General features: G+C 38.1%; 1 protein-coding gene across 3 annotated transcripts in view; it reads left to right on the forward strand.

Moving 5' to 3' along the window:
- LOC144195376 (BDNF/NT-3 growth factors receptor-like) overlaps positions 1–12,845 on the forward strand; it is a 49,818-nt gene that overhangs the window by 25,089 nt on the left and 11,884 nt on the right. For all 3 annotated transcript variants that reach the window (XM_077714970.1, XM_077714971.1, XM_077714972.1), the window contains 3 exons: positions 4,269–4,457; positions 8,322–8,452; positions 12,643–12,815. In XM_077714970.1, the coding sequence (XP_077571096.1) occupies positions 4,269–4,457; positions 8,322–8,452; positions 12,643–12,815 (493 nt within the window). The remainder of the gene's footprint in view (positions 1–4,268; positions 4,458–8,321; positions 8,453–12,642; positions 12,816–12,845) is intronic.

A 12,845-nucleotide genomic window follows, 5' to 3' on the forward strand; every position in this document is an offset into this window, starting at 1 on the left:
ATGTATTGTCACACAAGGTGGGTTGAAATCGTTTAAAATTTTGAAAGGTCATGAATGCAATTGTGTTTAATTACTTGTTGTGAATGCAAATCTCACTGTGATGATGCATGTATCGCATTAAGAAATGGGTTAAGTTTAGCTGCTATGTAGTATAGACTAAAAGCCATCGGTTCATTTTTACTAAGCAACTAATTCTGTTGTTGAGCACAAACCTCTGATGAAGCAGGCAGCAAGGATGCAATTGTGTTAATTTGACAGTGCTGCTATGAACAAGATGTAGCACTGTGATTAAAACATCACCATCCTCCGATTCTCGTCTAACGTGACACATCTGCGTTGTCTGGCTATTGTTGTCGTGAGTAAAACTCCCAAGGAGTTTAAGTTCGTACAACATTGAAAAAAAGGGACTTTTTGAGAACTGATATAAGATTCACTAAGGAAAACATGCTTACTATTGGTTTCCACAACGCTGTCCCTTAACCCCATAGGTTGCATATAAGAGATGTTAAAAAATAATAAAATGAAAAGAAAAATTTGATGATAAGTCACAATGGCCATCCATCCTTCATCTGTGACCACTGTTGATTTATTGACAGTTAAGTAGGGAATTCCTGGCCCACAGCAGGCCAGTTAAAACATGACTTTCATGTCTATTAACCTGACCTCACTTATACGTACAAGTCCCCTTTCCATCCACTCCTTCATGTTTTTACCAAGTTATTCCCCATGGAACAGAACCACCTCACTCTGTCTTGAGACATACAAGACACACGGCCTCTTTTTGCCCCTCTGCTTAACCATATTTATAACGATCTGACCCCAAGACCTCTGTATGTTAATGATCTTTAGCTCCTCCTGGTACACACACTAAGTGGATGTGTGTGTGTGTGTTTTATGTGATACTCGTGCAACCTCATAATGCTAAACAAATGAGCAATTGGCTGCTGTTAGACTTAAAATAGCAATTTCGTTTCTTGAAGAAATTAGAATTCACGTGCTTGTTCTCTGTCCTTGAGAAAAATTGGATTGTCCAAAATGAAGGCTTTCATTATCTCTAAAAATGGCACCTGCAGGGTATTTTACTTCCTGTCTTCCTTCATCCGTAAAGAGACTTTGGATTTCCAACAGCTAGGTCCCAATTATCTTAAAAAGTGACAGTTAATCCTTACACCCACCCTTGAAGGCTTTAAAATGCCACAGACACAATAACACAACATTTTTCCTTGAGCATATATTTACATATATTTGCATTTTAGTAACACCATGATCAACATGAAAGGAAACACCAGTTTTGTTTATTTTTTTAGGGATGCAAGGGTATTTAAAACCCGTTATCAATCATAGACACTTGTACATCTTTTAAAAAAAGAAATCTACGTGTTTTCCAGGTTAATTTACGCCATGATGTCTTTATGAGATCATTTCTCAGAATTTTGGGGAAAATTCCAAATAGCAGTTTTTACATATATTTTATGGTTTCCCAGGATTTATAATAGTAAAATTCTGGCAACCGCAGTTACCAATATATTACAGTAAATGTATGTAACAGGGTTTTCTTTTACAGTGTTGTTAAAATGGGGTCGTCAATGCGTCATTAAAGCACTCATAAAAGCATTCATTCTCATTTCATAGACACGGCACAACTACTATTGAAAAAATGTCACCCTGTGGTCATATTCGCTAAACAAGAGGGATTAAATTTTATCAGTGGCCTCAAAAAAGTACTCAATTCGTCTTCTTTAAGACTGCATACACATTACGTTTACTGTAGGTAAAGGTTAACGTTTTTCAAAAAAAATCTCGTGCTATTCTTTGTTACAAAAGGCAAGAAGACAGATCAGAGTCAGAAGAATAACATACATCATGTACATTTATTTTTTCAATACTCATTGTTGTGCTAAACACCCTCCATGGGTGTCAAAGACAACTTATGTGGATACTTTCAATTTTCTCTCATGATTCTAATCCACCGCCCAACAACAACTGCGTCGACACTCCGCTATCCATTTTGGTTTGGCTGCCCTTGTCCAGGTGCTTTCAATCCTCAAGAGTCAATCACGTGCACACGCAAGAGCCAGCTGGTCAAGCTTGACACAAAGAACACACACACACACACCCAAATGAACACTTTATCCTCAGTCACGTCCTCTCGGCTGCAGCTGGATCTTAAAATTCATTTGATGCGGCCACAGGAGAGGAAAGACATCCATTGTCATTTTGTGCTCATGGGAAATCAATCCCAGCTCATAATGCACTGGCCTTGAGCTACACTGATGTTTTTAATATGGACGTGTATGTGTGTGCTTGAATAATTCTTTACTGTCTGAAAGTGAAATTAGTTTTCCCTTACTGCCAATTTAATGATATTGTTTGTGGCTCACGCTACCGGCACACAAATTCGTCACTCATGTCGAGAAGGTGTGAGTAAACACTAGGCTTGTGTTTTCGCTGTCTTAATTATGTGCTAATGACACCGGCGCACTGTTGCCAAAACAAAACCTTTTTCGCTTTTGTTTCTTATTTCGCTTGTCTTCTTCCCGGCATGTTGTTTGCATCATATTTCCTCATATCAATAATGTACTATTTAGTACTTTGAAGAGCAGTTGTGCATTGCGTTGTCTGGCAGTTTCTGGATGAACAATTCAGAAAGTTTGGAAAATACATTGGGGTTTTCTTGCTATAATATAAAGAAACTGACATTTATCCTGCAGCAAAGGTGCCTAACGTGCAATCAGAATTGACTGGTATATCTGAGATACGGAGATAGATACACCGATACAATACAGAGCAAGCTACTGCAAAAGAAGTTGCCAGGAAAATATGCTAAATTATCAAAATCTGTTTCAAAGTGACTACCTGCCAAGCACAGTAAACCACAAGGCCAGATTTATGCTGGACACGAAAATAGAGCTGCTCAACTCTGCTAACTGGAATTCCAGCCAGTTTGGCTGAATGTAAAACCGAATATTTATTCAAGATGTCAATGCACAGTCAATGTGATGGTCTTTTTTATTTTTTTATATATATTTTTAAAGAAATACAGTGTTTGCTGACAGTCATTTTTGTCAAGAAGTCTGTTAGGATCAATAGCATAACTTAAGCTCCACACCTTTACGACTTCATCTCCTCCAAGTTGGCTAAGAACAGCTTAACTACAGTACCTAATGAAGTCTCTTGTGCTCCACATACTGGACAATTAGATTGCATACGGCAAGCATCTCAGTCTAATAGCTCAGCATTCAATTCCTGTAACGGTACAATCCACCTGCCGTTGGAGCCGTTTACATGTAAACTGCGACAGTAATCGTCAATGACTGTGTTGCGAATTGGCCTCGTGTATTGACGGCGAGGGGAAATCCAGAGAGTAAAGGCGTAGGCTTTTGATGGCAGAATCCAAAGTGGAACAATTTGATTGCAAGGTATTAGGTTTAAAGTTTAATTCTCGTCTAATCTAATTACAGAAACCACAGTAAAAGAATACAAAATTGATGAGGCGAGAAAAGTTCTGAATTTCGTGCACAGAATCTAAACCCTTCAGTTTATTGGTGCTTTTCTTTCAATTCACTTTTGTAGTAAAATTATAAATAGACAACTTTTTATATCCCTGCGATTGGCTGGCCACCGACCGATCCAAGCTAAGACATTGTCGATATTTTTGCAGTTATATATTAATGTGGCTCCCAGTCAAAGTTACGATATTTTGATGTTTTGTACTTCAGCATAATCCATCAATTTTCCTTGTTCTGGACATGATCACGGGGCGCTTGAGCCAATCCCAGGTGACTTTGGTTGAAAGGCGGACTAGACCCTACACTAGTCCCCTGTCAGTCAGGGCGCACACAGAGACCGACAGCTATTCACTCTCACATTTACACTGCCACTCAGTGGGAATTGATCGTAAGTTGCCTGCACCGAAGTCAGGTGCATTACCACACCATCAGTGGATGTCTGGTACCATTTGTAGTAATGAGTGTAAATTTCCTTCCGTTCAAACAAAAAAACATTATGCTTTTGTAACTATTTTGCTGCTAGAAGTATTGAAAACCAAATGTCTGATCCGACAACCTCAAGTAGGAGGGATGTTTTCAAGGAACTGTGTGCGCTGTCGCATTGTCAAACTACAATACCTTCTACTACATCATACCTCGGCATTGTTCGAATGGAGATCGAAATGAAGGTTTGATTTCCACACCCAAATCTGTGTGGGACATTTTCTGTTGAGTCGACTGGGGCGTCTCTACATAAACACCACCTTTCTTCTCTTACAGGACCCTCGTCGGTCATCAGCAATGATGACGACTCTGCCTCGCCCCTCCACCACGTCTCCAACGGCAGCAACACCCCGTCCTCCTCTGAGATAGGCCCCGATGCTGTCATCATCGGCATGACCAAGATCCCCGTCATTGAAAACCCACAGTACTTCCGAAGCTCCAACAGCATGCTCAAAACAGACACTTGTAAGTATCCTTCTCAGAAAGACTGCCAAACCGTGAAAGTCCAGTTCCCAATTTGGGAGAGGGCATCCTCAAAATGAATAATAACTAAGAATAATAATTATAATAACTTACCTGATCATAAATAAGTCATCTACCCATAACTGAAAGAGTTGTGTAGAGGTTGCAACGGTTAAATAGCTGCGACTGCTGTCATGGAAGTGACCTTGTATTATCTAAACCGCCGTCTAATCTGAGTGTTGAATAATAATTGAGTCCACACATTTGTGAGAGGCTCGGGGGCACGCACAAGTATTGCTCTTAAATAATTCAAAAATAATATAATAATAAAAATTATAATAATGATGATAATGAAAATAATAATGATAATAATAATGATAATAATAATAATTATAACAATGATAATAATGATACTCATAATAATGAGAATAATAGTTAATAATCCACAAAAACATTACCTTTTCGTACGACAACAAACACTGGCTGTTTTAGTTTAACTAGTACCCAGAGGTACCTTGAACCGTAAAGCAAGACAGGACAAAGAGGATGCAAACAGACACAGACATGCACACGCGCGCACACACACTTATACTCAGATATTGACCTGCTCCATCAATGTGACATTATGATTATTGGCAAGTCATAAAAGCTTTTTCAGACTGACCTTGTGCAGTAAATTAGCTAAGCGAGGTGAAGTGGGGTGGGGTTGTGGGATGCTATGGTAATGGCAAATGGGGGATTGACCTCTTTGAGCCTGCAACAGAGCGGGATTTACTACATAAGAGAAGAATAAAAGCAGGCAGAATCAATGCCAGTCAATATTTACGTATATTACAGCCATTAAAAGTAATACGCAAAGAGCTTACTGACAATTTACATAATGGTGCATTTGGAGTTATTATTTGTCAGCAGCATAAATGTTGGTAACACTTTAATGTCACATGAAAGCAACATATCGGATCGTCCATAGTGTTTATATGAATCCCCCATTAATACAAATAAGGCCTTACTTGACATTGATAATGGGGCGTGAGTCATTCAGTCTGTTGAAGCACGCGAGGTAAAGTTACTGTCCTATATCTACAACGTAAGTCGAATAAGTACACATTTCGAAATGTGCCGTAGCCTATGGATATTCTACACAAATACAGTTATGAATTCATAATTACAAAGTATGTATACATTTTCTAAAAACATTCTTATGGCCTTTAATATACTGTGGATTTTGTGCTGTGGAATGAATGTTCTCTGCACACTGGGAGAAAAAACGTGTATCATATAAAATATAAAATTCAAAATGTCTCTTAATGCTTTGGCTCAACCGAAGTTGAGAAAATAACCACTCCAAAAATGAGTAGTATATCAGCAACAGGGCATAAGAAAGCTAGTATATTTTGTTGTAATGAACACATTCCAAGTGAATTATTAGGGTGCAACAAAAGACAAAGGATGGCCATAGGGTATATTTTACTGCACAAAGGTAGGCAATTACAATTACATTAGGAATAAATGTGTTTAACTGCAATATCTTGTATGGTGGGAGCAGGCAAAATTGATAAAATGGAGTGTGCTTGGTGGAAAGAGTCAAAGTAGGACCGTTTAAATGTGGCCACAAACACAAAATAGCTGACGTAAACACACTGTTGGAAATGAAGAATGAGGGGGGGATAATGTGGCAGGGTGCAAATGATGGGGGCGCCATGTTAATTAAAAAGCAAGAGTGAGTAAACAACAGGGCCACAGAGATGTTGGATAAAGACAGAAGGAGGCACAGTCACCTTTTCTTCTCCTTGCACAAGTCACCATTTCTATGCTGTATGCGTTGTTGTCCTGCTATTTTGCCGGAGCTCTCTTCTAAATTTCTACTGTAAAGAATTATCATTCATTATTATTTGGGGAATTGGCTGTTATGGCAAAGGAGTAGTAGCAAAGCAGTTGGAGATAAATTAGCAAGTTAATACAAGAACTGTGAAAACATATGTACCTGCTGTGGTAGTAAAATATTATAAGGAAATATGCCTGTACTTTTAGTACAGGTTTACTATTAATTTCAGTCGCAAATTATCACATTTGTTTAATCACAATCAAACAGTCCCATGCTTGTCTGTGAAGCAATAATTAATTGGAGTGATATTCTGCCGATATACTTGCAGAACATGAGTAAATTGTTTTGATTAATGTCGGCTTTAGTTTTTTATACAAAATTTCAATGACACTTGTTGTTTTCAATGGACTTAATGAATAACTACAGATTGAATTTATTTCAAGTCGGTCGTTAAAATGACTCTAAAGGACGCAAAGTGTGGGACATGCAAATTGATTTTTGGCTTATGACCTGACCCGGGACTTGAGAGGAAAAACTCGACTTGCAAAAAAATGTCTTCTTCCCACTCCTGCTTAATACCTTATGCACCTTAAGATAATCATTCTGGATAGATTCACCAGAGACATCACACAATTAGCCTTCTGCAAGTGGAATAGTCAAATTTTGCCATTTCATCAGAATGTGCTCCCTCACGCACCCAACATTCTTACACAAACATCCATTTTTATTGTTCTATCTAAGAAAAACATTCAACCGTGTTACTGGTTTCGAATGAAACACACCAACACTTCCACTTCTCCCCCAGGCCGCCCCCCCCCACACACACACACACACACACGCACACACATTTAACCAGCTGATGGTCTCAATGCACCATTAAGCAATAAGCAGTTAGCCATGAAGGCTTTCGGCTTAACACTTCAATTGAATCAACATCTTGTATCGTCAACTCAACGATGTGAAGACACTGCTTGAGGTTGTTTGCACAGCTTGAAATTTGTGTTTCTGTTGCGTCACTGACTGTTCCTATGCAGTACCTATGCAGAATGGCCAATTACTAGTTAGTGGTTTTCTAATTTCATTGCTATGTTACAAAATTTAATTTCAGTTTCATGTCTAGTGTTTTCGGGAGCCGCATTTACAAAGCGAACTTGCAAAATAATCACAACGAACCAAGAGGCCAAGAGTTTTTTTTCAAGGTCAAAACAATAGTAAATGTTAAACCTTTAAAAAGGGATTCTGACAACAAATTATCGGGATTAATCGCTACCGTATGTTACAAAATTAGATGACATCAACCACATGTAAAATAGGTGAAAAAATCATGGCTTTTGCTTTTGCTTTTTGGCCTTCTCATTTTTTTATTCCTTTGTCTCATGGCCTCACTCAGTGTAAATTGATGCGGCCTCTAAAAGACTGGCCGGATCTTAATGTGATATTGCGAGTGGACAGCTTTTCTTCAAATGTGCTTCTTAATCAAATCAGGGATACATCTAAGCTCGTGTGTCTACGGGGAGGTTGTCGCATGGCGCGCTACTCTGTACTTGGGGAAAAGGAGCAGTTACACATGGGGCTACTACAAGTTAAACCAGCAGTAACACATTCTTAATCGCTGTGCAGAATGAAAGAACTGCACGTCATCACGGTGAGATTTTTAAAACATTCTCAAAATTAGCTGACGGGGAGTTGCCAAGCAACCAAAAGGAGGGTTTGTGGAATGATTCAGCTGTGGGCGAGCAAAAAAGCATGGAGAGACTCTAATGATGTCAAATAATACCTTTGTGTGTTGAGGGAAAGGGTATTAATTAATTATTGACTTTTCTAAACAAATGAGATGAAATGGATCAACATTCTATTACAATTACTTCAAAGCTTGCGGTCTAAAAAAAAGACACATTGTGACAATCACTCTAGGATGTTTTTCTATTGGATTTCACATTTAAGATTGACACTATGTTCATATGTTATGATTTTATTGCTGTTCTTCTTGGGTTATTTCCCCACTAAAAATGCCCTTCACATTTTTTTGTCATTTCCACTAGTCGTCCAGCATATCAAGAGACACAACATCGTGCTGAAGAGGGAGCTGGGAGAGGGAGCCTTCGGCAAAGTCTTCCTCGCCGAATGTTACAATCTGTCGCCTGAGCTGGAGAAGATACTGGTGGCTGTCAAGGTAAAGTCAATGACAAAAAGCAGATTCACTTAAGAGGTAGATTGCTTCTCTTATATTTAATATCAGAGCTGCCAACCACATTCTGTTTATTCATTTTATTATGCTGGAATTGAAGAGATCTGCATGTCAAATTATTCTGTCGATGGAATGCGACAGATGACACGCAAAATAAAGCAAGTCATGTTGTTGTTGGCGCAGGAAGTTATTGCGAGCGCAACAATAATTTTGCAGCAGCCAAGCATCCCCATTGCACTTTTTGGAATATTAAACAGTTTACTGCATTAAATACAACATAGAGAAATCTGAGAAATCTGCACGTTCTATGTGCTGTATGTATCGGAATACTTTATTATGTGAGAAAACTCATATTTTACCAATACTAACAAAAATTAGTAACATAATAGTTAGAGTAAATATACAGTATGTATGAAAAAAAGATGAAGATTTGTGTGTACCTCACTTTAAATATGCCACTATTTAAGTCTCCAACTCCACTTTATCTGGTGTCACTTTTCACTTCCTCACTTTGCAGTTTGTGGCCAGAAAAGCGTCGAATTAGAACCTAAGCCGCAGACTTCCGAGTCCGATTGAGCCATGTTGCCTCCTTAGAAATCCCGATTTATCCGTTCATCCATCTCTCCATCAGGGATGTGAAACTCAATCTGATTGAGGAAGACTTTTCATTAACAATACATGAGCTGTAAGAGACCCCACCATTTCCACAACAAGCATTTCCTTTTTTACCATTTTTACCTCGGCCTTTTTTTTTCTCTCTTTTATTCTTGTTTTTTGCAGTAATCTTGTGGTACTTTTTAGTAATTAATTGCAGAACAGCTACACATCAAGGTACCCCTCTATTCCTATTAAATTGTACAGGTGTTCCTGTTGTGCTGCTTCCCTAATTCACATTCACCTTAAATAATTTGAGTCAGTACATTGATTGGAGTCCACTGCCATTTTTTTTTCAATGAGTTAATGTAGCATGTTGTCACTCTCCTTCCTTGCTTTGTTGGAATGATGTGAGTCACCATTTCTTAGCACGGTTTCTCCTCCTTTTTGCTGCATCAACCCTTAAAGCAACCATGCTGTCAGATTGACTGAAATGACTTTAACCTACAGACGTATTTTTTAGATCAAATAAGACGTTTACATGTTCAAATGCAAAGTTGCTAGGACTGCTTTTACGGTAGTAGTGGGGGGGGGATAATAAGTGTAATAATTTACATAGACATTGTTAATAGCTGTCGAATTTCTTTTGAGTCAATTAACGACAAGAGTATCAGGCAATTAATTAATATCTCCAAGGTCACTTGAAGCTATACCACTTTAAAACTTTGCCTCCCCCTTTGTTCTTGCCTGACTCACCCAACGTTTAATAAGGACACAGGATCGAATGGAATAGAGGCTACTATGTGAGGAAATGTGGTACTTAGGCTTATTTGTTCTGGTTGTATGGTAATGCGCTATTAAAAACTAGACTAAGAGGTCCTTATAGCACCGATTTTTTTTTTCCTGGCTAAATCACACACAGCGAATAGTTTGAGCATGGTGCCTATTAAAATGGAGGCCACTGTTTGAGAAAATGTCCTGTTATACCTCATTTGATCTGGACTCATTATAATTAGCTTTTAATCCCATTCTGGAAGCCCTTTTATTTTAACATGCATACAGATGCACGTAGCATAATTGAGTGTTTATTTAAAAAATTGACGATATGCTGTATTGGATTTCATTCGCAGTGACTAGTTATGAAGTCACATTTAATATAGTGCTTAACGATGTAGTACAAGGTATATTTGTAGGTGCATTTTAAAAATGGGGAACATGCCACCTAATGTGGCTTTTGGCAATTAATCTCCATCTCCGTTTATCATTAATGATCAAGTTTCATACTGGCATGTAAATTTTAATCTTTCAATATCTGACGCATGTTCCATTTTATAAACACTACCAAACACTCATGTTTGCAACATGATTTCAGGCCCTTTCTGCCATGTTTGCTACTGTTGAGAAACATGTTGAACACATCATAATAATGTGCAGCCCAGCAGAGTTTAATGATCTTAAGCTTCAGGCTTAGCGATCAATCAGCCACTGTTCCATAGCGCCCATGAGTTCCCTCTCATACTACGGTAACCATTGTTCACAGTCACTCTTTCACATCTTGCTTATGTACACATCAATCATGAACACTTTCAATAATGCTTCCTTCAACACGTATACATGAGTCATATTTCCCCCTGCTTGAGGATGCTGATTTATTTTTATTTTATTTGTAGTATGCATGACTTCTAACGTATTTGCTGGCTTCACAGTATTCAGGAAAAAATGATGCATTCAGGGACTCGTAACTTTTCACCATCCTCCACTCTGGTTATGGTGTTCTTGCAGTAATGACTCAATTCACACATTGTGATATCAGCGAAGAACTTTTTATCTTTTGTTTTTATTTGTGAATGAAAATTCATGTCTGATTTTATAATCTCATATTTCTGTTTACACAGCATTGCTTTGGCCTCCTTGGCGGGATGTGCCATAGACATAAGCATAGAAATGTAGTCCTGATTCGCATACTATTAAATAAGTTATGTTTTACACTTTAATGAATGTTTTATGCACTTAACGCAAAGCACATTAGTGGTTTCCGAGTTGCTGTTAAGGTTTCCTCATCATGAAACGTGAGCTTGTTATGCTTATTAATTAACAAACCAGATGGCTGCAATTGAAAAAACAAAGTGTTATTACATGAATACATTTAATGTGGTTTTGCATTAATAAAACATGGCTCACTTCAGTGTTTAGATTACAGCTGAACCTTTTAAAGTTGACATTTTTACTCTATTGAACAAGATGGAAATAGAAGGTCAACTGTCCCGTTGAAACCAGTAAATTGAACCAACAATTCAAGATAAAGCCAAAAGTGTATGAAAGTTCATTAATTTCAATTCTTCAAATGATACCCATGCATATAAGAGATCCATATTCCATAAAACAAAGAAACAATGTCCTAACTCTAGTTGCAATTCATTGTTGGTATGACAGCATGTAATATACGACCAATAAAAATAACAAGCACTGGACTATAAATGTCCAATCTTTGGACAACCTTTTTGTAAGAGGACATTCTCAACTCCACTTCCAGATTTCCCATATATATGCTTAATATTGTATTTCCTTCTTTTGGAGATTAATATTCTCCATTGTCACGGTGGCTCACCTTACAGCCCATAATGGTCTCTAGCAATGCTTGATTGGTTGATAACAGGCAGGGGCGGGGTTATGGTCCATCTCATTTTCTGGTATCTCAGCATTCCAGCTGCCAAGAGGTCATCATGTCATTTTCTTCCGTCCCCCCTGAGCTTTTTTCTTTGCCAATTGTCCTTGTTCACTGGACCTATATTTGTAACAGGAGCTTCTGTTAGTTTCTTGAATGTATATGCATTACATTTACAGTAGGAAGACAATCTATTATTCATGTAGGGCAAAAGTGACTGCATATATTTTTTTTACCCATTCAGAGGCAGGATACCTACATATCCCATATCGTTTTCATTTCCTATCTACTTCATTTGAGTCGTCGTTTTCACTCTGTTTCAAACATGTGTTATGTAACCCTGTAACCTGCAGATTGGATTCAAGGGAAGCCGGGAACGTAATTGATAAATTTGCGCTTCCAAACTTAAATGAAGTGTGACTAAAAAAAATGGTGTCTTGTATTATTCTCAAGTTATATATTGAGTTTTTTCCCGTAACTTGTTTTGGGGCAATACAGGACACTTAATAAAGAAGAGAAAACAATGGAATTTTTTCATTCCTACATATCTTTGACTAAAAGGAATACTCTGTTTCTGTGCGAGGAAAATGTTCCAAAGACTCTCTTTTTGATGGTGACTTTGGTCCCAGTGCAACTGGTCAGGTCATTCCAAATCTGTATGCAGAAGAATTGAAAATTGAAAAATCCTTTTCATGCAGTTGCTCCCAATGAAAAAAGGCTGAATTTCTGCTTTTGCTTTTTGAAGTCAACTATTGGCAATTTTCTGTCCCTATATCAAAATGACCGTCCCTCTACATCGTTCTATGCGGTGCATCTTAATCCCCTCCAGGAATGAGCGCCACTACAGAAATGTTACTTGTGGATGAATTGTATCTGTGTTCCTGAATGTCCAAATATCTTCCTGTGTTTGTGTCAGACTCTTAAAGAGGCCAGCGAAAATGCCCGGAAGGACTTCCATCGGGAAGCTGAGCTGCTGACCAACCTACAGCATGAGCACATTGTCACTTTCTATGGTGTGTGCGTGGAGAGTGACCCCCTAATCATGGTATTCGAGTATATGAAACACGGAGACCTCAACAAGTTCCTCAGGTACGGATCTTTATTTAGATTTTTTTTCTG

The sequence above is a fragment of the Stigmatopora nigra genome, chromosome 4 (assembly GCF_051989575.1).
Source record: "Stigmatopora nigra isolate UIUO_SnigA chromosome 4, RoL_Snig_1.1, whole genome shotgun sequence".
NCBI classification, from domain to species: domain Eukaryota; kingdom Metazoa; phylum Chordata; class Actinopteri; order Syngnathiformes; family Syngnathidae; genus Stigmatopora; species Stigmatopora nigra.